Source organism: Anser anser, assembly GCF_964211835.1.
Source record: "Anser anser genome assembly, chromosome: 2".
In the NCBI taxonomy this organism is placed as follows: domain Eukaryota; kingdom Metazoa; phylum Chordata; class Aves; order Anseriformes; family Anatidae; genus Anser; species Anser anser.
Window position 1 is genome coordinate 62,921,504 of NC_139721.1, and position 25,322 is coordinate 62,946,825.

Consider the following 25,322-nt stretch of genomic DNA (forward strand, 5'->3'; position numbering starts at 1 on the left):
TAAAATGCTATCTCTCCTAACCTGCATCGTTAAATGCTTAAAAACCATGCATATCTTAGATACTCCCAGACAAAATGTCTAAATTCCAGGGGTTCCTGTTTTCAAAACACAAATACTGCATAGGCACTGAAAGAAGAAACAGCTCATTTCTCATCCTTTTCAGAGGAACTTAAGTGGCTGCGCTATCAGGGTGATCATACAGTGATGCCTTCTCCATGTCTCAATTAAAAATAGGTTTCTTCCCATTTCATTTTACAACAAACCTTTCCATGAAAGGAAAACACAATGTTTCTGCATTGGCTGATGGAAGGGACAAAAATTAAAGCACAGGTTTACAAAGTAGGCTGGTACCATCTGCACAGCATGAAATCTCAGATTTCTAGAAGGTGTATTTACAGGGGGTTTTCTAGGTTGAGAGCAACTCAATCTGAAAAGCTGCTGACAATGAGCTGAAGCTTAGCCTGGTGCTAACGTGGTTTCCCTCTGCCAGCAGAAAACAACATAGTCAAGTTCCAGTCCCACCACATGCCTGAAGCGGACCAAAGTGTGGTGCACAGGCCTACTGCAGGTTCTTTCCACAGATTTAATTTCCAGCACACAGCATAGGCACTAACTCCTCAATATTCTTCTCCTAGAATATCAAAGGAAAAGCAGGAGATGAACTTACATGTAGGTGGTCAGCTTTCATTACTTTAAAACCCTTAAGTGCAGCTCAGCTATTCTCCTTTGTTGGAATCATTTGTAAATCTAGTGCATGACTGAATCTTACACTGTAAAGTCTATTAGTAAGGACAGCGTACTTTTATACCTTTTTATATCCACGTTCTGAGAACAGAAAAACTAAACTTCTCTAGCCCTCTTACTCTTCCCTGGTAATTGCTGCTTATTTCAAGGTCTGAATGCTAGATACTTTTTGAAGAAGCTCTGACAACTAAACCTCTCCAACTTCCAACAAGTTCTAAAAGTTTCCAATTGTCAAGTTTGCACATTTTTTCATCTTTGAAAGTAACATTTAAGGTCTTAGTCCTATTCTTCTGCACCCCATTGCGCACTATAGCAATGAATGCCCAGAGAACAGCCTCGGTTTATATATTATATATACATATTACAATAAATTGAGGCATATTTAATATGGAGCAAAACAGTAATAGAAGTAAAAAGCAACGATGGTAGTGTCAATTACCATCCCCATCAATTCAGCAAGAAAAATCTGTCATATGAAAACAGAATTCCTGATGGAATCACTAAACATATTCATAGGGAAACAGTTTGCTTAAATCAATGCAATAATAAAAGAAAGAAATCAAACATCAGGAAAAAAACTGAATCCCATAAGAAACTTTAGATTCTTAGCTGACAAAAGCACAAGGTAAAGGGCCCCAGTAGCATATCCGTGGCATTGAGGGAATGTCAACCTCAATAAAAAAAAAGTGACCATAATTTACACAACTCATCTCTTAACTAAAGACACACATACATAGTATTTCGGTTGGATTTTAGCTAGTGTCCTTGGATACAGTATGCTCTTAGTCAGAGGAGATCTAGGAAATTATTAGGAAATCCCAGAGGTGTTAAAGTAAATCTAGACATAAAACAGAAGTTCATTTCTGCCTCTGAGCTAACCATCTGTAGGAACAGTGCTTTAGGTGTCTTCTCTTAATATTTTAGCATCTAACCTCAGCTATTTCAGGTCCTTTGAAACTCCATCCCACTCTCCATTATTACAAACCACATTACCTATACACTTCTAAATATGTTAATAAATCTGTTCTCATATAGACAGGAGGTCACATCAGACATTTTCTATATACTAACAAACCATTGGTATTAGATTATAAATACTAAGGTTTAAAAAAGAATTAAAAACCACTTTTTTTCCCCTGCTGAACACTTGTGAGCTGTACCATAGTCCTAAATGTGACTCAATGCTATACGACGAACAATGGTGACAAACTGTATAAAACAGCGGCAGTGATCGATGGTACTTTGCACAATATCTGCTTTTCATTAGCAGCATTCTAAGAGTGAAAAACTGCTTGCACAGTACCAAGCCTTGTACCAGTTCGTGGGAGTTACTGCTATTAAAAAAAGAGAAGAAAAGAAAGAAAAAAGAATCCACAAACTTTATACATGCTCAAATAGCAAAATAAAGTCACTTTTTATGTGATGAAGAGCACACTCAACAAGAAGAAATATTAGTTGTAAAGAGTAAAATTATAGCACGATAAGGGCACACAATCTGAAATATTGTATGAACACATTTTTCCAAGTGTAAACTGGGGATGTTCCTCTCTATCCATGCAGGACGCACAAGAAAGAGGAAAACCACCACTTCCAGAATAATTTACAGAGCCTGCGAGTGATGTGTTAGGTCATGCCAGGACCATGACAGGGCAGTACACGTACACCAAACACGCACATTCCCCGTTACCCTAAGTGCAGGTGCAAGCCTGGGAAGCCAGGCAATACCTCGCCTCCCTTTTGCAGGCAGAGCCCCAGGGCAGCCCAAGTCCTGCCAAACCCCTCGGCACCCTGCTGGTGCCTGGAGCAGTCTCGGTGCTGCCCCAGCCTGGGATTCGCAGCCGTGTGTGCATGTGCCCGCGTGTCCGAGCCAGTGTGCATTTCTGAAATAGACACAACAACCCTGCCTCAATTTGCTCGGCAGGAAGTTTTCATTCTTCTACCTCGTAGGAAGCTGTGGAGACAACTCACAAATGGTATAAAATGCTCCATAGGCAGGAAATAGCTGTGTTATCTCTGAAAAAGAAAGGTCATCTATTTTCCAGGTAAATGCTTCAGGGGCATTTCTGTATCCACAAGCTGTGGCTGTCTGGCAAAATAAGAAGTCTCCCCTATCAACAGACTCTACACTATCTGTGTGTGTCCTTTGGAAACACATAAATAATGCAATCTATTTATAAAGCTCTTGTAATTTGGTTCAGTTCTCAATTTAGGATGTAGTCAGTTGTGGTGAATCACAGACTTTGGTTACCTGGAGAAACTTGGGTAACTGGTGGAGCCTTCCAAGGGGGGTCACAGGCTCCAGGAGTGCCGTGTGCTGGAAGAGGTAACTAGAAAATTGCCCATGTGTCTCCAGATTGGTGTTCATAGATTAGTGAACACGCCTAGACAGGGTGCTGAGCACACCAGCAGGCTCTGCAGCCTCTTTCCCCCGTACACCCAGAAGTTTATCTGCCAGCGTTCGAGGTCAGCTCTGCTACAGGGCAACTGTCGCCTGGGCTCAGACTGCTGGAGAATTGCTCAGTTGTGAGAAAGAGCTGCAAGAAGCCTCCAGGGCTGGCTGGCCGCAAGTCACGGTTTTGTGACACCCCCGGTGACACTACAGGGACAGCCGTGCCTCATGCTTGCCTGGTGGTCACCGGATGGTGTCCAACCCTGACAGCCATCCCTGCTCCTGCTCTGCTCTGCTCCTGGGGCACTGCTGGGCCGAAGCTCTCCGGTGTGAGGTGCCAGCCCCGCTGTCACCCAGGGTCCCAGCCTGCCTCCCCTGCCTGGGCAGGCCAGTCCTGCTGCTCCCTTGCAGCTTGGAAGCATTAAAATGCAAAACAAGACAAATAAACCAAACCAAAACCAAATACAGGTATTGTGGAGTCCTCCTTTGTTATCTTTGGCTTTCAAACACCGCTGAAAGAAAACTAATCAGTGTCCAATCTGATTAGTGCAAGAATAATAGAGGATTCCATCTTGTTTCCATCTGCAACTGTGGTTTACACAAAGCTGCTTCCAGAATGTGAGTTATCCTAACTACATAAATAAAATGAGACACTTAGAGAGGGGTTGAACCTCTAGGATATCCCTTCCAGCAGCAAAGAAGCCCACTGGGGAGAGTATTACCTGAGAGATGAAAACAACAAGAAAGCAGTCACATGGTGATTAACAAACCAAGAGATTTGCTTCTTACAAAACGTACGCAGTTCCTAACTAGGATAGAAGCTTCCAATTGCAAAAGCCTAAAGCTCTGACTGCTTGCCTTTCAGAAAGTGTCATAAAGAGGCATTTACTGAAACAAATTCCCTCCTCCCTACCCACACCTCCTCCTGACAATCCTCCTTGTGACGTTAAGACAGGCCCATCAAGCAACAAAGAAATCAAGAGAGACCTAATGTTTGGAACAGAAGAACATCCCCCCATTTCTAAATTCAGAGTTTTTTATTCTGACAAGGAAAATATTTTCTTTGTGCCTGAAAGGAATAAAATTAAGGACCATATTTTCTTTGCAGGTGGCTGACACAACTTGGTTGAAATCTGTAATTGTCAAATCATCCTGTACTTCTACTGATGGTATAAGTAGTGTGTTGCACTGCATATAGAAAACGAGAAGATACAGGGTAACTTGACTTGTAGCTGTAAAACACTGCTAGCTTGGCATTTAGTTTTTCTAATATAAATCTGACTTACGATTTGTAACAGTTTGACTAAAAGATTGCAAGTTGAAGTCATGCTGGTTATATCTCTTTTTTCTTTTCACTGTCAGGCTTGCCACACTTCATAAAAAGGCTTCAACCTTCCTGCATATAGTAGGAGTGAACTGGAAGCACAGTCCGCCTCTCACTAATGTACTGTGGGTGAAGTTGTAGGGGTAGGCTGAGTGCTAACGATCACCACCACCACCACCAGCCAGCAGAAAGATTGCTTAATCTTTAGCCACTGTTGTGCTCATGCTGCAGCATAGATCTGCTCATTTTCCTGACGATTATTTCCACTGGTCTCCAAGTCATTACAAGCCATCCATCTTCACACAAGTGGCAGGGACTGAGACATCCACCCCAGTTCACTTAGACGTAACATAATTGCATGGATGCAACCAGATCTCAACTTTGTTGAGTCATTCTTTGAAGAAAAAAAATTGCATCTGTACAGCACTGTCAGTACAGCCACTGCTACACCTGAGACAGTGTGTGCAACACAACTACTTTCGCACCTTTTTGGCACCACTAATCTGCATGCACACACACACAAATTTGAGCTTGTTGGTAAATGCCAGCCTACCTGCTGCCTGAATAAAGGTAATTCCTTTAACAAACTCCAAGCAAATGCATAAATGTCAGCAAAAGGTAAGGGTGGATGCACTCCAGTGCAGCAGCACCGTGGCCATGATCAGCGCACCAGGTTACCTTCTGCCAGTGAAGCTGCTCACAGTGGGAAGAAAAAGCTTCTCCAACAGTAACAGAGCACGAGCATTAGTAACTCAGGAACACCAGCAGCAGCAGGTTTAGCGAGCTAGCTCAAATATGCCTTGAACGGTAGCCAGAGAACGACTCAAAATGAAAAAAAAATAAAAAGAAACAGAGCTAAAAGGTCAGTGACTGAAAAAAGGAAAGTTATTTGAAGAGGCCGTCTTTTCATGTTTTATAACACCAGCTGAAAAAGAGCAAGAGGCTCTGCTTTTGAAAAAATGAATACCATTGCACTTGAATGCTGACTGGAGAGATGCCAGTGATGCCAGCGATACCAGAGAAAACAGCTACAGCAATGTCTTTTCCTCCTCTACAGAAAGCCTCTTTGCCTTACACAGTTTGTAAAGTCTTAAAAATATGACTGAGTGAAACTCTTCTACTTCTGAAAAGGCGTATATGTATCAGGGACTACTGGCTTCACCCATCTGACAGGAATAGCTCAGTGTCATGATTCAGAACTGAGCTGATCCCTGCTTGGAAAACACTATGGGAAACACATGGAAAACACATTCCCCCACTTGGAAAACACACTCCTTAAGTCTTTCCTGCATCCACTAAGCCCAAACTGTAAACTGATCAAGGCTACTGATTGCTGTAAATCTCAAAAATAAAATAAAATAAGAACAGCCTCTTCCATACCCCCAGTGATCTGAGAGTCAGAAAACTGCCTTTCCTGTTTATTTTTTATTTTTTTACATTTGATGTATTCAGATTATATAGCTGCGCTGACACTATGGGGCAGGATGTGAGCTCTGAAGTCCTGTCATCAGCCTGAACGTTCAGGTTTCTGTGAGATGGAAACACAGACATAAGCAATCAGAATTGGGAAAGAAGGGACTGCATGCACATGAGTGCAGGGAGAAGCCAGCACATAGACACAAGAAAGAGCTGGAAAGTGTCCCTGGGGTCCTGCAGTTTAGAGGCATCCTTTGCGTCTGGTTATTCCTCCACTTCAAAAGAAGAGAGAAACACTTCTTTGTTTTTAATAGTCTGCATATAAATCATTCAGCAAAAAAGAATTGTAAAGTACAGAAGTAAATCTTTAGATTCCAGGACCAGCTATGTGCTTGATCAGCCAACTTTCCTACCCGACTTGGGACGTGAACACTCTGGTATTGTGTCCGTCAGAAGCAAGCATCTGGAGAGGACTGAGCCAAGCACTCAGAGCTTTCCACCCATGATCACGGTCGGTGTGAGAGACACATGCCATGAATTTCAGACTGAGATCCAGCTGCAGGAGGAGGAGGAGGAGACGCCACTCACCCTCTGTACCTGGTTCTTTTGCTTCTCTTCTTCCTGCCTCACACAGGCATAACAAAATCACAGTTCCCTAAGCTGATATGTCCCTTCTTGCAGCTTGCAATGCAATGCATTCACCTGCAGCAATTTATAAGCAAGTGGTCTCTAAAGATGAAAATAAATATTTTTCTAAACATTGTGCAGTTAATGCCTTAAACCACCTCCTTCTTGGAAAAGACTTTTGCATTTGAAGACAAACATTGGTAATTGTTAGCGAGCAAACTTTCAGCTTTGTCACTGGTATCCCCGGTTGTTTTGGCAGCAAAGTCTAATGGAAATTGAAAGCAAACAAGCAAAATGTTTAATCACCCTACTCTGAAAATGGGCTGTTTGAAATGGGGTGTTTGGCGAGGCTCGCAGTAAAGCAACGGCTGTTGAGTTCTGCTTTTGGGGCAGGTTTTGCTTAACCAGCCCTTCCAAAGAGATTGCAGTGTGCTCAAAAATGTGGTAGTAGCAGAAGTACAAAATTAGGGCTTAGCCAAGTGAAACTGGATGTTACAGATGGCTGCTCTACGCGTGCTTCTACCCATCTCACTTGGCTGTCCCTAGTATCGTTTTCACAAAACTCCACGCAGCTAGTGGCACTATTTCCAGTCAAACTGAGAAGTTTAGTGGTGTCAGTATTTCACCTTTCAGCTTCAGCTCACGTACAGCCATACCTCGGTTATTTTGAACTTCAACTTGTCCAAAAAAAACCTGTACAAACTCCCAGATTTCAAGTTATTTTGCATATCAGAGCTCCCAGACCATGATATTGGTGGAGTGTTCATTACTTATACTTGCATGATCCAGATTCTTCTAGTCCTTCCCTTCCATTTACAATTTTGTTCTTAGAGACTGAGCTGTGAACGTAGAAATGTTTTAGGATATTCTGTAGAGCTCACATTTCTGCTTTGTGTTCTTCATTATTTACAACACATATGATTTATGATTTTTCAGATACTTCTTCCAGAGCATTAAAAAATTTTACCTTGGGTATTTCAGAAAATCCACCCACATCATGGAAATTGATTGCTTAACTTTTTGATTATTATTATTTTTTTTAATTTATTTTGTATCAGTTTCATACTCAAACAGATAGGATAACATATTGTCAACTTATCATGCATTTTCATCTGTGTTATTTACATTTCAAATCTGAAGCAAGATACTAACCCACAAGACTCAAAATACATTAAGAAAAAGGAAAAGAAGGTCAGCAGTAGACTTGGACACTAAACCTACATGTTTGCATACTGAAAGAACCTTGCAGCAGGATGCCAAGAAGAGTGGATGTGCTAAATGCCCATCACAAAACAACCAAAACCAGCATGGATTTGTCCCTTGGGATCACAGTTATGCAGCACTTTGTTGCTACCTAAAAGACTCATTAGTGGACATGTCCTCCTCCAACAGGAGGAAATAGGATTGAGAAGGGAGAAATGCATGTGGCTTTTATTCAGCAGGTATCACAAAGCACAGCTTGTGGTAGACCCTTCAGCATGTGATCACTAAATTCAGCTATAGTGGTTTAAAATTTCTTTTACTGCCCATAAGATATTTCCAAGTCAAAAACCGAAAACACTGTGTCCAAGGCACCTCCACCCAGGCCTGCTAGGTGAATAAATACGTAGTTGATGGGAAAGAGAGAGGAAAACAAAACAAAACAGAACATAAGACAATGTATAAAGAATATCAAATCAAATATCAAATTGATATGTCCCCATTTCCAGCCTCGGGCACTCCAGCAATGCAAACTCCAACAAAGTGCATTTCCTTATTATGAACGGCTCAAAGCCAACTGTCAGCCAGCCTCTTTCGCTACTAAAACTCCACTGCGAGGCTCTACTTTAATAAAACCCAGACTTCAATTTTCATTTTAGACAAGATATAACAACACAGGAAATTTGCAGCAATTTCTTTTCTATGAGGAAACATTTAACCGCTGTGCAGTGGAGCAAAGTTCTTGTTAAAAATCAGCTACCTCATTAGAAGTGCAGACTACCAATGTCTCAATCTACCCAGAGCTTGATTTCAGACCAAGGAAGCTTCATGCACACATCAGCCTGATTTGGCTGGGTTTAGTAGCACAGAGGGGTTCTGAAGCAGAGTAGGACGTACCACAGGTCGCATACAGTAAAAAGCTGATACTGGATTTTTCTGGATTCTTAAAAGCACAACAACAGATGACAAATAAGATGCTTTAACAGAGCAAAAGTTTTCTAAAACCAGCACCAGCAATAAGGACAGATTCCAGACATATTAATGGCCCAAGACTTCAGATATGACTCGAGACTGAAATTCTTTCCCTTTCCTAAATAGTGAACATAAACCTGAAGCATAGATAAATAGTATAAAGTAAAAAGATGCTCCTTGGTCTGAAGATGGCAAGCTGGAAGCAGCATCAATTTAATGAACAGGGAGAGAGGAATAAAAAACACCAAAACACCAAAACAGTAAAACTAACAAACACAAGGAATATTAGCTTGAGGCCCACACCAGTGGCTTATGAACCACGGACAGGTGCAGAACTCTGTTCAGACAGCTGAATTCTCTACACACTGTCCATTAAAATGAAAAGCAATCTTTGACACGTTCAATGTTGTGCACTCACAAACCTCAACATTATCTCACGAAAATGGCACTTTCAATTTCCTTAGCTGTTGGCTAATCCAGATACTGCTTCAGCAGACGTATTCAGAAAGATAAAAAGATGCTAACACATGAAGTTTCACCCAGTTTACAACTGTGATTTCTCACGTAGCATCTCCGAGGCCATGCACTGCGTGCGAACACCCGTTAGGATGTCACTTGTCACCCTTCATCCAGTTCGCCGCTCCTTCCTCCCCATCATCCAGAACTGCCAAGAGCCAGAGGAAGGCATCAACCCCAGCCTAATAAGCACGTAGTCACATAGTCATATTCATGATTTGCAACACAAAGGTTCAGAACCGGCATGTTTGCTTAAGATTACAGCCTCTTTTGAGATTTTAATAGGGTGTGGGCATTGCTCTCGCAAAAAAGAAAAATATATTAAAATGTAAGCACCTGATCTTAATTTTAAATCAGTGTAATTTGCAATCTTCTATTCTTCCTTTTCTAGGATGAAAAAATTAGGTAACGTGAACATCCAAAGGAACGCAGAATATATATATGTGTGTGCATTGTACTGCTGTCTAACTGAGCAACAGCTGTGTATCCTACACATACATGTTTATACATATAAACATAATATTTGTTTCTAGATTCAAAGCAAAACTACTGAATGGCTTTACTTAACATTTTTAGAAATTCTCAGGTTAGCTAATTCCTTTGCCCTTTGAATATATACACATTCAAGCCCTGTAAATTGGCCAATTGGTCTATTACATGCTTAGGAAACAGACGGCAAGCCTGTACTGCTTTCTTTAATTTTCAGCTTTTCAGAGATGCCATGTATTGCTAAAACCATTTAATAAAAGTTCTGTTGATAATCATAAAACCAAGATACCTAATCCCACATTATTAGATGCAGCTACAGAGGCTCAGTCACAGTAGGTTAAGAAGATCTGTGAATTACAATGTACAAGTGATCTGTGGTTTGTGAAATGTACTTTAGGGTGCAAATACTTCAGTGATATTTTATAGCAGAAGTATTTTTTATCCCTGCTGGCACAATCTTAATGAAACAATTCTGAATCCTAAGCAATTGCAAATAAAAACAGCCTGTCTAGTAAGCAGATTAAAGACACAAGGTCAGACTCCAATTTTAATTGAGATTTAAATTTCTTTCATTTGTTGAGCAGACTTGCAGGGATGATGATATTTTCAGTACTGGAAAGTGTGACCAACTTGTTACAGAACTTACCTAGTGTCGTATTTATAATTTATTTTACCGTTGAGAAAGGGACTGTGCTTGTCTGCATTCTCATTCTGTGCATTTTAGGCCCTAAATCTGCTTAAAGACTCACAGACTATGCAGACTTCTATCAGAAAAGAATATAGTTTGTTAGAAAAGCTTTTCACATGAAACTTTCTTTTTCAAGGATGAAGCCTCAAGTTTTGACTAGAATTTGTTATTACAGCAGAACGGTCACAACAGCCCCACTCAGTGCTATTAACCCAAGTCATCTCAACAGTAATTCATCTGTCCAAGCCTGCAGGATCTCACATTTGGGATATATCCTGTCAGTTTGTTACAAATTAAAAATGGCTTTTAAAAAATACGTATACCTAACTAACTTTAAAATTGACCCTTAACATAGGGATTTTTATTTTTATTTTTTTTTTTTTTTTTTTTAAACCAAAAAAAAGACAATTCAGGGATGCAAGGGGTGAGACGGGAACGGGTAAGACTATGTAGCAGAGTTGTGTTAATTGTGGTAACACCCAGGTTAATAACCAAGGAGAACTTTGGGTGTTTGTTCAGGAGAGTAGCTGCTAGAAAGCAACTGAGATAGATTTGACCCCTGGCAGCAACGAAAGACCACAGTGTAAAGAGGGGGAAAAAATAATGAAGAAAAGGAATGAAGCAGCCAGATGGAAGGACACAAATGCAGCAAAAGAACGTCTGACAGAGAGAAATGGAGCAGTAGGTGAGAAGAACAAGTGGGGAGCAAAGCACAGGGAAAAGACTGGTGATACATGAGAGTGGACAACAGCAATATAATACCATAGTCACATAGTGGAGATAAGTCGTAGTAAATAGCAAGAACAATACATTGGAGAAATGACCTAGAGCATAAGAAAAGCCCAACTGGTAATTCACATTCTGTTTACACCAGAAGGGTTTTAAACCTGATTAATGCAAAAGTGGACAGGACAGAAAATGGATTGAAAAGAACAAGCAGCAGGCAGGTGACATCTTTGGAAAAAAATCTGTCAATCTGAAAAAAAATCTTAAACATATTTTTGCTGCAGCCTATTCCACTAACATCAGGGATGCGACAACAGATTATGGTTGTATTCCCTGTATGCCAAATCGGTTGAATTTGAGATCCTAACACAAAGGTAATATACAAACTCTGAATTTTCTCCTCTGAAAGAAATGATGGCAACCAGCGATCCCATTGTGCTTTGTTGCTGCATAATTGTTAAAGAAATGCTTTCCGACGCCCTGTGAGAGGGGGTACTATCTCGAAAGCTCAAAGGGATCGTTCATTTGATCGCTAAACATAGTGTTATTCTAACCACTCATGCACTCAGAGAATGCCTCTATTCTCATGTTCCCCTGGGAGTTGAGATCATCTGAGATATGCCGGCTATCAAATATAAAGGCTGAGGTAGAACTGCAGGCAGGATGGCTTAAGTGAAAGCTTTTCAGAGACCTGGAATTCATCTTCTGCATTGTCTGATGACAGCTGAATTTGCAGACCACCAGACTAAGTCTGAAGGCGTGAGTGTACAAGAGAGCTTTTATGTATGGATTTCAAGTTTGAGAGCTCGTGTGTCGAATGGTGAAGCAGTTTTAAGAATGACAAAATTGATACAGATGTGGTTTAAATCTCAGATACACGTGTCTTTCCCCAAAGCCATGGGCAGAAACCCATAGGTGCTTTTTATCCAAGGCTGTTAGTGCAAGCAGATACTAACACATAAGACAATACATAAATAAATATCCCTACTCTCAAAAAACATGCACCAGGCTAAAAAGCTGCACACAGATAATGCAGTTAACAAAGCACAAGGTTACTCCATGCTGTCTTATCCTACCTTCTCCTACAAATATACTTCATTTTACTTGCAACCTTTTGAAGTTTGTTTTACATTATTTCATTTTTCAAGTCACTAAGATGGTCTTGTGATGCATTTTTATGATTCCTGAATTGTTTTTTTAAAAACACTGTTATTCACCAGTAATCTTACAAGTGCTCAGCCTCTTACCTATACATATATTAATAAAATAATAATAATAAAAAACCAACAATCACCACCTCCGATCCATGTCATTTTAGCACAAGTAGCATATAAGCAAGGACTCCAATCAGTACTACTATGTAACTAAGTCTACAGAAGACTGACACACTTCCCAGTTTTTAATGGAGATAAAGCAATTGTCTATGCATCTCCACTGTGTGCATATTACCATCCTCAATTAACACACAAAACAGCCTAGATTCCACTGTGAATTAAATAGATACATATGCAGCGCATTAAATGAGCATAAACACAGCCTGACAAAATCCCCCTATCAATCTAAATTCTCCCTTTTTTTTTCCCCCCTCCAGTAACATGGCTTACTAACTAACTCTTGTGTGCAAATACTATCTTGAAAATAAATGTACTGTTGTAATCATGACATTTCAAGAAGATCTGAAGGACTCTTAAAAACCTACACTTCATGCAAATAAACTGCAATTTTCAGAAAGATGTGACCTCATTAAAACTTCTGTGTCCAGGAAATTTTGGGATACTTCATTCACATTAAAATATAATTATTTTTATACATATTTTTCTTCTAGAATTATAGATCGAACAAAATTACACATTTCAGATCTCTTCTGTCCAAAATTCTGAGACCCTTCATATCAAAATCCTTTTTAATCATTAATTTAAAAAGCCAATTAAAAATAAACAAAACCATCATATGGATCAAATGTTGCTGTACTTCCTCAACGAAAAGAAGTCTGTTAAATTAAAAGGGCTATATTTGTATTTAAATCAGAAAATCTGAATTATGAATCTGGCCCTAAAAATATTTAAGTCTTTATGTAGCAGTTGTGCATCCCAGCTATGTCAATACACGCAGACTAATATAGATGGTGGGGAAAATGCTTTAATTTTAAATAGTTCCCTGTGTCCGACCAGCTTATACTCAGCATGTGCATGAATGAAGACATAAGCCTTTTCTCACACTCCATTCCCGATAAAGAACACAATTATGATATGCTGAAAAACACAGGGAGCCCACTAGAAAAGTCAGATATTTGTATATGTCAATAGTGATTTATTACAAAGAGGCCGGGAGCCATGATAACTAGCCAAAGCAGCGTGCAGTTTTGAGCAACATGCTGATTTCAAGACATTGACTTACTTTTTCTTGAGGGAACAGCTCTGCGTGCTATCTTTCTCTTACTTTCTTTTTACTGGAATCTCAAAAATAACTTCCAAAAACATTCAAACTCAGAAATCACATAATAGGCACCTAAACTTTAAGTAGAGCTAAAAAAGGGCCCTTTTACAAGGGACGTAAGAAAAATCTATTAGAAAAGGCCTCGTATTTTCACCATAGGAGACATTTGTAATGAACGCATATGTTAAACAAAAAAACCCCGTGGGTGGAAAAAATGTAACTCAAACTAGTAAGGCATTTTTCAACCCTTATAATTACTTACAACTGGAGGAAAAATTGCGAGTCAATATAAAAAGATTGTTGATTAGATGAAAAGGAAAGAGAAATTATTTAACGGTTTGCCTTCAGGGAAAACTGACTGGCAGATCTATATTGGTACAGGGAGAACAGTGCAGCTGTAACTGTGTCCAGAGGAGGAATAGCATGTACAGAGGGTGCTAATGAAGCACTCATGTAATCAGAGTAATTGTGCTGCTGTGATTGTGCTACTGAGTTTTCCCAGGCAGAACAGGCTTTATGCTCTAACTGCAGTTCACCTGCAAAAACCGCAGCACTTTGATTCTTGTACTGCAGTTAGAGAGCAACAATCTCCTCGGTGCAAAAGCAGTTTGGTGGAGGAAGTACTTGCTCTGAGAAAGGGGAATCAGCTGTCACAGCCGCAGAGTGCCTTTCTTATATTCTTTACGTTTATCGATCTACAGGATGAACGAGGTCCTAGTCCTCAGCTAGGTGCTTCTGCAGGATGAACAACAACTGAGATAATGCTAGAATGACTCTGCACTTGGACTATAATACTTTAGGAATAGAGGAGGAAATCATGGGCAATACTTCAAGGTATATTCCTGGTTCTGCTGAAATCTGGGGAAGTTCCTCTGTTTAGTTTCATTAATCATTGTCCCCTAGTAAGGCGGAGGACAAATTTTTCCACCAGGCAGTTTTCCAGTCACTCAAAAATAACACAGAAATCAAAGGATGGCCTGAAAGAAAGTAAAAAGCAACAGAATAACATTACTAATGTGGCAAAGTCCTGCTCATTCCATAATCTTATTTTAGGAAATTGAAAAAATGGAACAATTCAGACCTGATGAATAGGTGACACAGAAGAAAGCAAAACTACATCACATCTAGAACTACTCCAGCTCAAATAGGCTTTGCAAAAAATCCAGTCCACTTACAACAATAAACGTCAGAAGTGCACTTCAAACTTAGCCCTTCAGCAGTTCACAAATAAAATTTTCTACTCAATAGACTGCAGCTCCCCTAATCCACTTAGTCCCACAGCTACCCGTTCGACTTTGGGTTGCAACACATCTACAGACAAGGAAATGGAAATGTTCTTTCTGCCTGAAGCTGCCTTGGCAGCGTGCAGGATGTCTGATGTGACAGATGGTTTCCTCAAGTCTGCTAGCTAGGTCGAGAAGTTCACCCCCCATGGACCTAAGATCAGCATCTGCCTTGTTAAAAACTCAGATATAATCACTGCATAGCTGTTGAAATCAGCAGAGTTACTGTACTTAAAAAAAAAAAGAAAAGAAAAAAAAAGAAAAAAAAAAAGGAGCTTGTGCTTAGATAAGGCAAGTAAGAGTCATCACATCCTGATTAAATAAGTGGGATTCCCCGAATATCTCAGGGCAGAAAAGTTTCTCGAACGTTCAGTGTCTGTTTTGGAAGCATCAATGTTTTCATTTTGTCTCCACTGACTTCAGCGAAACCAAGTCTATTTATACTAATGTTATGTGGTGACTTAGTCAGGTATCCAAAACCTATCATTCTTTTGCTTCAAGAGGCATATTCAATCACTTTTCCCCAAACAAAGATTTAAAAAAAATCTTATTACAGATCTTTCAGAACAGAAGTCAGAACTCTTGTGAATTTCTTTTATCTGTAGCCAATTTCTGTGACAGTCACTTCAGACGAAAAGAGATCTAGAAGTATTTTTGCAACAGCAGCCATACATGTGTTTGTTTAAACAACTGAGTTTCGTCTCCAAAACACTGATTTCTCTTGAAATCCTCCTTGTTAGCACTACCACAGCCACTGTTAGTTCTCCGTGGTTGATATCTCACACAGCAGTAATTTTAAGATGCTGCAGCAAGGAATAAACAAAAACAAAAACCAAGCCACCACGGATGACAGCTACTAAATATCACTCAGGCTAATTTAAAGTTCCTGTTCAGATGGAGATGCATTCCATCCAGCAGAAAAAAAAATGGTTCCTTCTAATTAAGTAAGAATATTAAAAGGTCTAGAGAAAGCCAAGCTTTTTATTGGCTTTTCATAGGGGAGGCTCTAGAGAGCGAGCCTGCTCTCAGCAGCGCAGAAAAGAAAGAGCAGCATTATCGTGGCTGTTCGCTGCTGCTCGCAAGGCTTGGGAGCAACTGCAGTCTTGTCACTACCAGGATGTTTCTGTACAAGTACCAGTGTGTGCACACCCATAAATACTAGTCCTTTTCAATTCTATCTTCCCCATCAAAAATAGATACCTCAGACGTGAATTTCTGCTGTGGGGCTCCTTGTCAGCACTTAAAGGGGTACTTGTCGTGCCCACAGAACTGAAGTAGGGTGCAAGTGCTGCCAAGGTGTGTGTTTTAGGATGTTAAGCCACACCACAGACAGCTTGCTTGAACTATAGCTTTGAGTACAGACTGGATTTGCTGCCTGACATGGTACTGGAGTCCTGGGGTTTCAGAGCTCTGTGGTACAGAGATGGGAGTGCCAAGGGGAAGCCAAGAGGTGCCAAGTCCCACAGCATTTTCTTGTACTCATACAAACACTCTGCATTCCTTCTTGCTTTCACTCTCCAGCTTTCACACCACCATTTGATTCATTTTCAGTCCTGCGGACACCGTTACAAATGTCATACATTACACCGAAGCACCATTTAGATTGACTCAGCGTAGAAGTAAGAATATTTTGTCAGTGTCACTTGCAATGGGTGTTTACAATTTGATGTCGTTCTCCAGTGTCACAATCCTTTCACAGAGGGCTTTCTGCTGCTCAGCCCTCCCTGTAAGGCTTTCAGATGTACACCCATTACACATCTGCTGGTACTTTCATGAAGAAACAGCTGCTGGCAGAGAGGAGGCAGCTACTACACCCTTCTCACCTCCTTTCCATGCTCTTTGGGCAACAACTTGAGCCTAAAAGGAAGTCCACAACTTTCCATACTCCAGACCACCACCCCCTTTCAGCACTGGAAGGTCAGGTTGATGGATTTTTGGTTTATAAGCTCAACTCGCTATCTCCATATTTTAGTCAAAGTAAATAGAGCTAATTGCAATACTGCCAGTGACTGAAGCTTAAACGGAGGTGTGAGTGGAAAGAACCACTAAGAGCTCCAAGCCAGAACTCAGCCCTATCTAACCCTGACAAGAAATCACAAGGAACTGAAATTTCACCCTATTGATAGCACTCTGGATGGGAAGCACAGACTTAATACTGACCTACTGTGGTTATGAGGGCAAGAAATATTTGCCTCCATACCCCCTTTTCCCACTGACTTCTGTCTTCTGCATCTAGCCAGGACAAAAACTGGTTCAGGATCCCTCCCGTGATGTGTGCTACGGGCAGCCCAGAGGAGCCCAGCCCTGCAGCCACAGGTTATGTTGGGATACAGTCCCTGGCACACACCCTCAGCAACGTGCCTACCTTCAACCAGGATAACTGGCAACTGGAAGCCTGAGGAGAATCCATTGTATTCACACAATTCTTGCAATATGACATGACTTTGGCTGAAAGCAGATATTTTGGATTTGATCCAGGAATTACCCCATGAAATTCCTTAATTCTTATTATGCAGGAAGTCAAAGTAGGTGGCTTTAATACTTTTTTTTAAGACACAAAAGGATTACCAGTCTCAGTTGACGTTTCTGGGCATGTATCCTCATAATAAATTGTACAAAAAAAAAAAATCATCACTCTGGTTTTCTTCTAAGCATTACATCAAAAGTGAGTCACATCATAATTAAACTTTAATGACAACATCTGTTTCAGCTAAAAGGACAGAAGAGTGGTTGGCCCGCAGAGGAGTATTCTGCTTTCTTCACTCAAACCAGAACTGAGCATTTATTCAGCCTCAAAAACAAACAAACAAAAAAACCCCACTGGAAATGGGACAACAGCATTATGTCAGCTACCTACCTCAAAATAATGATCTTTCAGAAGCACTTTTAATTCATTTGCAGATAAAATCCTGCCTTAACCAAACTGGTTGGTACATAAGGACCAGTGATGGAGAACACTAAGCAGTCTGTTTCTTCTGTGCAAACAGACCACTGCCCTGGGCTGCAGGCTGCTAACTGGACAAAGACGACAAAATACACTGGGAAAGGGGTAACTTGTTTTCATGGTTAGCTAATTAGCAAAAGGCCTCATAATCACCACGCAGCAGCATGTGACATTAGGCCACCCTCAGCCATCCTAACTTTTACATTCAGACACAATGTGTGCTGTGGATAACAATACTGACTCACTCTGAATAAACAAGGGAAAAAAAATTCAGCAGATCCTGTACACTGTATAGCAGGCATTAAATTCATGAATAACTCAATTATTGAACTGTTATCGTGCTGACAAATTACAGTGAGAGCACCCTGCCAGGCCAGCACTGCTGAAAGTACAGCAGGCATCACTGGCTCAGGTCTCTGCCTTTGCTAATGAATCTAGTAACAAACCCAGTCCCCAGGAAAAAGAGAAAAACCCTACGCTACTTTGATGCCTGCAGCTTGTGCACGGTGCAGATGAGAAAAAAAAAAAAAAACACACAAAAAAAAAACAACACATGGGATCAGACTTGTTAAAATGGTTGTGCACTAATTTTGTGGCAAACATCAGTGCCATGTTCAAAGCAATTTCATGGGTTTAGATGTTACCGTGGAGCACTACATTAATTTACTGGCATATTAACTAGTTAGATGCCCAAGAGCTACCATTACTGTTTAAAGCATCAAATGGCTGCTAAAAAATAAAAAAAAAAGCTTGAATGCTATTATTATAAAAAGAAAATCCATAAAAATGGGTAGTCACCTAATAAGCCATAACCAAACTACAGAATTCACATCAAAATGCAAATATCTGTACTTTATAAAAGCTTCAAACTTGAAAACAGCAACAACAAAAAAGATCAGCCAACTGCTCTCTCTGAAATCCTGTCTCTCATTTCACCACAACAGTTCTCTAGTGCATAGGAAACAGGGCAAGGTTTCCTACACACAATTTGCAAAAAGTGAAGATCTTAAAAGAACAAAATTTCAACCCTTTCCTTGAAAAAAAAGCTTTAGGTGGGCACAAAAATGCACCAAAAGGAAAGGTACGAGCAGTATTTATTTCCTACTTCTGAGATGCAATCACTACACAAAAAATGCAAAACAACTTTTTGTTGAAATGCAAATCTATCCTTTCCAGCTCAGAAAATTATTCCAGTCTTTCTGGTGTCATTTTGATAAACCAGTGGTCTCTGGCAGGTCAAGTCTTGCAACAAACTGGGAAAAAGAAAAAGACAATGAGGACAATGCGGACAGCTTGAACAACAGAATGATTTTCTACCTTATAATGAAAAACTACAGAATTACAGAAAACTACGAAATTCCCCCATTTCCCTCTCATGCCAGAGGGAATAACCGCACCATGGTTATAACACCTATTTTAGGACAATCTGCTGTCTCACTGGACTGATTTTCTTCTTTCATAGAGTCACTGAACCATTTAGGCTGGAAAAACCCCTAAGGTCATCTTGTCCAACCTTTAACCCACCACTGCCAAGCCCACTGTTAAACCATGTCGCTAAGCTCTACATCTACATGTTTTTTGGAAGACCTCCAGGAATGGGATGGTGACTCAACTACTTCCCTGGGCAGCCTGTTCCAATACTTCACAACCCTTTCAGTGAAGGAATTCTTCCTAATAGCCAACCTAAACCTCCCATAGCGCAACTTAAGGCCATTGTTTCTCTTGAAAAACTTTGAAATTTAAAATTTAAACTCATATTCATGTTATTTTTCATCTGAGCTCCCCTATTCTTTGGTATAAATTTGATACAGAGATTAGAGTTGGACAGGTAAAGCAAAGTGGGCTAGTGAATGAAATAAGGGTTGAGGAGGGGGCAGGCCTGGCATTACCTCCTTGATGAGCCAGTACTTCTGCAAATACAGCTGGACAAGCCAAGACACCAAAATTTGAGCATCGCAACCAACCCCAAGCAATTTACTATGAGGACCAGCTACAGCTGTATGATACCGTTTAAAGCTATCCACAAATGTCCCTCTGTGGCTGGAAATCAGCTTGCCATTATTTTGCATTAAAGTCACAGCCTGTGTCCTACAATCAACCGTGTTTACAACAAGAGAAGCTTCCTAGTAAGAAGGTCACTGAACGACAGTAACACCCAGCTTTTAGCAAGTTCTTGACACTACCACATCACCTCCCGAGAAAGGGATCACGCAGCCAGGAGATGCTAAAGACTTTCCAGCTCCTTCTTTAGCATTTTGCCCCTTCCCTTTTTAAATAGGGGATTGAAAAGCAAAAAAGAACTCAAAAAGCAATAGCGACAATGCCTACGCCTGTCAAAACAAATGGCAATCTCATGGAGACAGAAGTTCTCCCACCTGCGCAGGGTTAGACAAATATCCACAGGAGTTTAACGTGTAGGACAGAGCAGCGGGTGTCAGCATAAGCAACGAATCACGGTTAGTCGGGGTCGCTGTGGGATTGTTCTGAATGCACAGTATCGAGCTACATCCCTGAGCTCTGCACAAAAAACCTACCTCAGGATCTACCAGCACTGCAGTTGAAGCTGGCAGAACGATAGATGGTGCTTCGTTCAGTGCCACCTGGCCATATGCAGAATAGAGCCTACCTCCTGCTCAAGTAAAAGGGGGAAGAGAGCTCCACAGTTCTGATATTTTCAGGAAAAAAAAAAAAAGTTAATTTTGCCTCTTTAAAAACAAACAAACAAAAAACACCAAACCACCAAAGAAAAACACAGTGCAACTCCATGCTGCAAGATCCAGTAGGGATGACTGGAAAGCACTAAGCCATGGGAAACCATGGCCCCTTCCCCAGGTACAATTTTAGAACTGACCTCAGTAAAGATGAAACTTTCCTGTTTGAGGATATCGCGACTTACTGTATCTTGAAAAGTTAGCAATGAAAAGCTGAAGTGTGCTATCAAAGAAAACATGCTGTCAACGTATCACAGTTCCCCCTGAGAGAATTTTTCCTTACATGTAATTTTATGCTTGTTTAGCCCAGTAGGAAGAACTTTTCTGTACAAACCTGCTTTTGTCCAAGTTAATGAATTAAGAGGTTGCACCAAAAGAAGGTACAAACCCCCTAGTCAGGATGACAGACAGTTTGGCCCCCTGCTTTTGCCTCACAGATATAGAGTCACAATGGATCTAATAAACTTCTGAATTATCCAGAGATAGTTTATGGTCATCTTTGGAAGCAAAGCCAGCAGTCACCTCCTGATCCATTTCTTTAAACACGCAGTACTCTACCCAGCAATATTTTATCTCTCTCCTGTACTGAGTCATTCACGATCCTTTCCGAGTACATACTGGTTTCAACAGAGACCATGTTGACTACGTGCAAGTTCAGCAGAAGTTTGTAGCAGCAGGACAGCACAGTTCTAGATCACAGATGCATATTCAGTGTAGAACAGACAACAGAACTCTGTTGGGTGTCACAAGGAAATCCTTTCAAAGGCCAAACAAAACTAACTCTTGTTAATTCAGAATTTGATAGTTACACATACCATTATCACACAGACTAGATTCCCTTTCTCTTACCCTTATGCTCCATCTCTCCACTCTATCTTTTTGTATTAAAAGTTCATCGCTGTTGAGAATTAGCTCTCCCAAACAGTACAAATCTGACTTTTTTTTCCCCTTTTTTTTTTGTGTATAAAGGATCTGGAACAATGGGGCTCCATTGCTGCTGAGGGCATTTCAGCCATATGGCAGCATAAAAATTTAGTAGTGAAGGACAACTAAAGACAAAACCCAAAACAAACGAAAACATCCTCCAAAATGATAGTTCCCGAATGCAACTCATGAAGAAGAAAACAGACATTCATGTTCACTCACCAGGGGCCCCTCCACAGTAGTGGATCAATCTTTACTTGTATTTACAGAGAGCACTATTGGGTCTAGCACACTTGAAAGAGATAGCCACACTTGGTTCTTTATCACCACAACACTTTTAATCGGTAATACTGTGTTTGCCTCCAAAACCATACCCAGCTGGTAAGGACTGCAGAAACCACACTTTCTCTAGAAGCAAGTATTTCCAAAAGAAACACTGACATATTCAAGCAGTACAGCTCCCTCAGATATCCTCAGTGTACAACAGCCTCTAGCACTTGCACATATTCCACGCTGTCGACAATACAGAGGGTTCCCTTTCCCTGATAAATCACCTTGTCACCTGGCCCAAGATAATACTAACCTTGGAGAGGGGGAAGATAAAGAGATTTCTGCCTGCTTTGCTCAGGCAGTCCGGGTGCTCCGGGGGCTGCTGGGGACTGGCAGTTGCTGCCACCGGGTGGCTCAGTGCAGAGGGACAGCCACAGTGATTTCAGGGGTCCGGACTCCTGTGGGTGCCCGCTGTGCGCTCATGCACAGTAGTACAACACGAGTCGAGGTGTGAGACCCCCCTTTGCGAAGGGAGCTCGGTGGCTGTTTCAGGCTGGAATTGAATCCTTCGCTTCCTTGTGCTAACCTTTCTGTAGGGGGTGGCATTGTCCAGATAAAGCTAGGGAAAGTGATCTTTTGCGCAAAAGAAAGCACAGAAGACGGTGATGTATGTGAAAAAGGAAGGCTGCGCTGCAGCCTCCCAAAGAGGCTGGAGGCTATTTAAAATTCCTAGGAAGAGGGTTTCTAGTCAAAGCTGAAGCTATAAATTAAGCAACTCCTGGTGCATACTTGACACTCATTATAATTAGCATCACGAGGGAGAAAGAAAGAAGAAAGAAATGAAGGATGGCTTGAAATAGATCAAGACAGGGAGAGTAAGTGAGCAGGGCCTGTAATCTAACCATTTAAATCACAGGACAACAAATTCCTCACCTATGGAGAGCTGTCTGAAGCTTTTCATTTATCTTCTATACACTGGATATGAATCTCTTAACAAATTGCCCAGAAAGGGCAGGGAAAGGCAGTTACGTACAGCAGTGCCATTCTTAGAGACATAAAACTTGTAGCTGCAAAAAATGTCTTCCCTGACTCTCAGGGAGTCTCACACTAAAGTGACTGCCTTTGCACCTTCAGCCTTTGATTTCTTCACTGCACAAGGGTCAACAAGAACAAGATTACAGACTCTATTTGCACCATACTTGCCAGTTCTTTCCGGCCAGTTTTCGTCTAATTTTAGAAAGCAAACCAGCCAGACTTCATTTGTAAATGGTAAAAGGGTTGATACAAGATGCTGACCGTTTTTAGAGCTGGAAAGAAATTTTCGTTCTTGTATTGCCAGCTTAGCAAAGGTTGATCACTGGCTTATCTTAGATAAGCCATTCAGTTCACAGATTTAGAACATGGAAATATTTCACAATTTGTTAGTAAATCATTAGCTTTAAAGAACATGTAGGACACTGCCTGTTGACCTTCTAAAATTAGCAAACGAATTTGTACTGAGGTTATTACTCTGTACTGCGCAGTGATCACTGGACAATAAATTTAAACATACCAATGGTGAACTTCATGTTTTTAATTCCCTAAACCCCCCTTTTTTCTTCTCTCTCTCTTTTTTTTTTTTTTTTTTTTTTTAGTTTCACAGTCCCCATATGTGATAAGTGCCACAGGTTTGAACAACTAACTGCTGGTTTAGTTCACTCCTATTTGGAGCTAGTGATCACATTAAAGAAGAGGTCTCAGAGCCTCAGAGGCATTGTTTAAAAGCCTGAGATTTCACTAGTAGGAAGAAGTAGACTGAAGTCTCCCTGCTTTGCTGTCTCCATCCGTCTCACCAGAGGAGCACTAGAGAGATCTGAACCGAGAAAGGGCGCAGTTTGAAGCGGGCTTTATACAGTGCCGTGGGGCGCTGTAACCAGTAGCACTGGATCTGCTGCAAATAACTGGTGGAGCAGATGTAGAGGAAATGAGGTAAGAGCCTCGCCACTAAGTTAATAAAGTTGAAACCTAGTTCTTATGTCCACTTAAGTCCACTTGTGGATTCTTCAGCCACTGGCATTGTGTGATCAGTGTTGGAAGAATTCATGCCAGGAATTCAGGCTCATGTGCTAATCACGCTACATTAACTCATAGAGGAAAGATGATTTTAGCCCAAACCAGTTTAAATGGACATGCATTGTTTCCACATATAGTAAGAAAAATTTAGTTATACACCCTCCACTCCTTTTGTACCTAGAAAGAACAAAAATAATTCCTTACTGTATACATAAATAGTTGAACCATCCAAAATTTTAAGCTAGTCAGCCTTAATAAAATCCACGTGACTTTTGCAGATGTAGAATTTCCACTCCAAAATGTAATGGAGCTAAATATTACATTAACTGACACATCTTCAGCGTTTCCTGCGTTAACTTTTGACTACTTTTTTTTTTTTGTGGATTTCCACTACCATAAAATCCACATAAAGTTGGAAAAACGAAGGTTTCATGCTATTTCTCCCAGTCTTACTTCAGAAGAAGAGGCCAAAAATAGTCTTGTTATTCGATATGAAAGCTATCAGCACAACCCGTGAAAAAAAATCACAGCAAGAGGAACTCATCTAAAATCTAGGCCTCCAAGCATCCTCATGTGTCATCAGACAGTCAGTCTATCCTTCTGCCACAAAATGAACTCTCTTATATCAGTTTACACAGTTACTTGTCTAACCTGTTTGTAAAGGCCAGCAATGATGAATCTCCACACTTTCTAGATGACGCATGCCAATGTTTCAGTATTTGTTTTAGGATTCCCCTAGCCAACATTTAATTGAGTCTTTCTGCAATTTAAAGAAATGACTGCTTGTTCTATCCATCAGGGACAGAGAAAAGTTCATTTTCCCTCTCACCGTATACATCTTTAACTTTGTTGAAGACTTGCATTCACTCTTTCTCCTCTATAGTAACCAACTACAAGTTTTTCTTCAGAGGTGATATATTTCAGACCTTTGATCACTCTTTGTTTATTTCTTCACCCTTTCCTCCACCTTTCCACATCTCTCTGGAGCTGTACTGCCCATACTCAGGTAGATGACAAGGATTTTAAAGGAGTTATTTCTTCTGTTTTTCGGAGAGAGGAAAAAAAAAAAAAACACCACAAAAAAAACCAAAGCCACACCAACAAAAAACACACAAAACCAAACAGGTCAGGTAACATTTTCCAATTGTCTGAATAACTCACCAAATACTTCGTTGTCCTCTGAAGACTGCTGTGTTAGTCTTGCTGCTTTTGGACTCTCTTTAGCTGCCTCTTCCACCTTGGTTTCAGCAATCTGTAACAAAAAAATTTCTTCAGATTAGGTCTTCTAAAGTCATCAACCAGAAACATTTTTCAAAATTCTTAATTGCAAGAATTCTTAATTGTGCAAGAATTCTTAAGTGAAAACAGAAGCATTAACAGTGAGGGTTTTGGTATCTTTAGAATTTCTTATATATGTTTTGTAAAACATTGAGGGAAAACATTCTCAGGAAACACAGATTTTTTTTTGGTCTGTGTTGAGTTTTTTCCTCCCTTTTTTTTCCCCTCTACTTTCCAGTCATTTGTTCTCAAGTCTAAATCATTGTATTTTCTCTGCTGTTTCATTATGAAACATTTTCACCACTGTCTTCCTTGCACCTCTACTTAATTTAA

General features: G+C 40.5%; 1 protein-coding gene and 1 long non-coding RNA gene across 4 annotated transcripts in view; both read right to left on the minus strand.

Annotated features, from left to right (window-relative positions):
• The window catches only part of LOC310894584, a 40,353-nt gene extending 15,494 nt beyond the window's left edge, over nucleotides 1–24,859 (minus strand). The window contains exons 1-2 of the long non-coding RNA XR_014580022.1: nucleotides 21,973–24,859; nucleotides 1–20,419 (exon numbers count right to left, since the gene is read on the minus strand). The exon at nucleotides 1–20,419 is cut by the window's left edge and continues 15,494 nt beyond it. This is a non-coding gene — a long non-coding RNA (uncharacterized lncRNA). The remainder of the gene's footprint in view (nucleotides 20,420–21,972) is intronic.
• Nucleotides 1–25,322, minus strand: part of MBP (myelin basic protein) — a 115,362-nt gene that overhangs the window by 35,777 nt on the left and 54,263 nt on the right. For all 3 annotated transcript variants that reach the window (XM_083824842.1, XM_083824844.1, XM_083824843.1), the window contains exon 3: nucleotides 24,873–24,963. In XM_083824842.1, coding sequence (XP_083680968.1) covers nucleotides 24,873–24,963 — 91 coding nt within the window. The remainder of the gene's footprint in view (nucleotides 1–24,872; nucleotides 24,964–25,322) is intronic.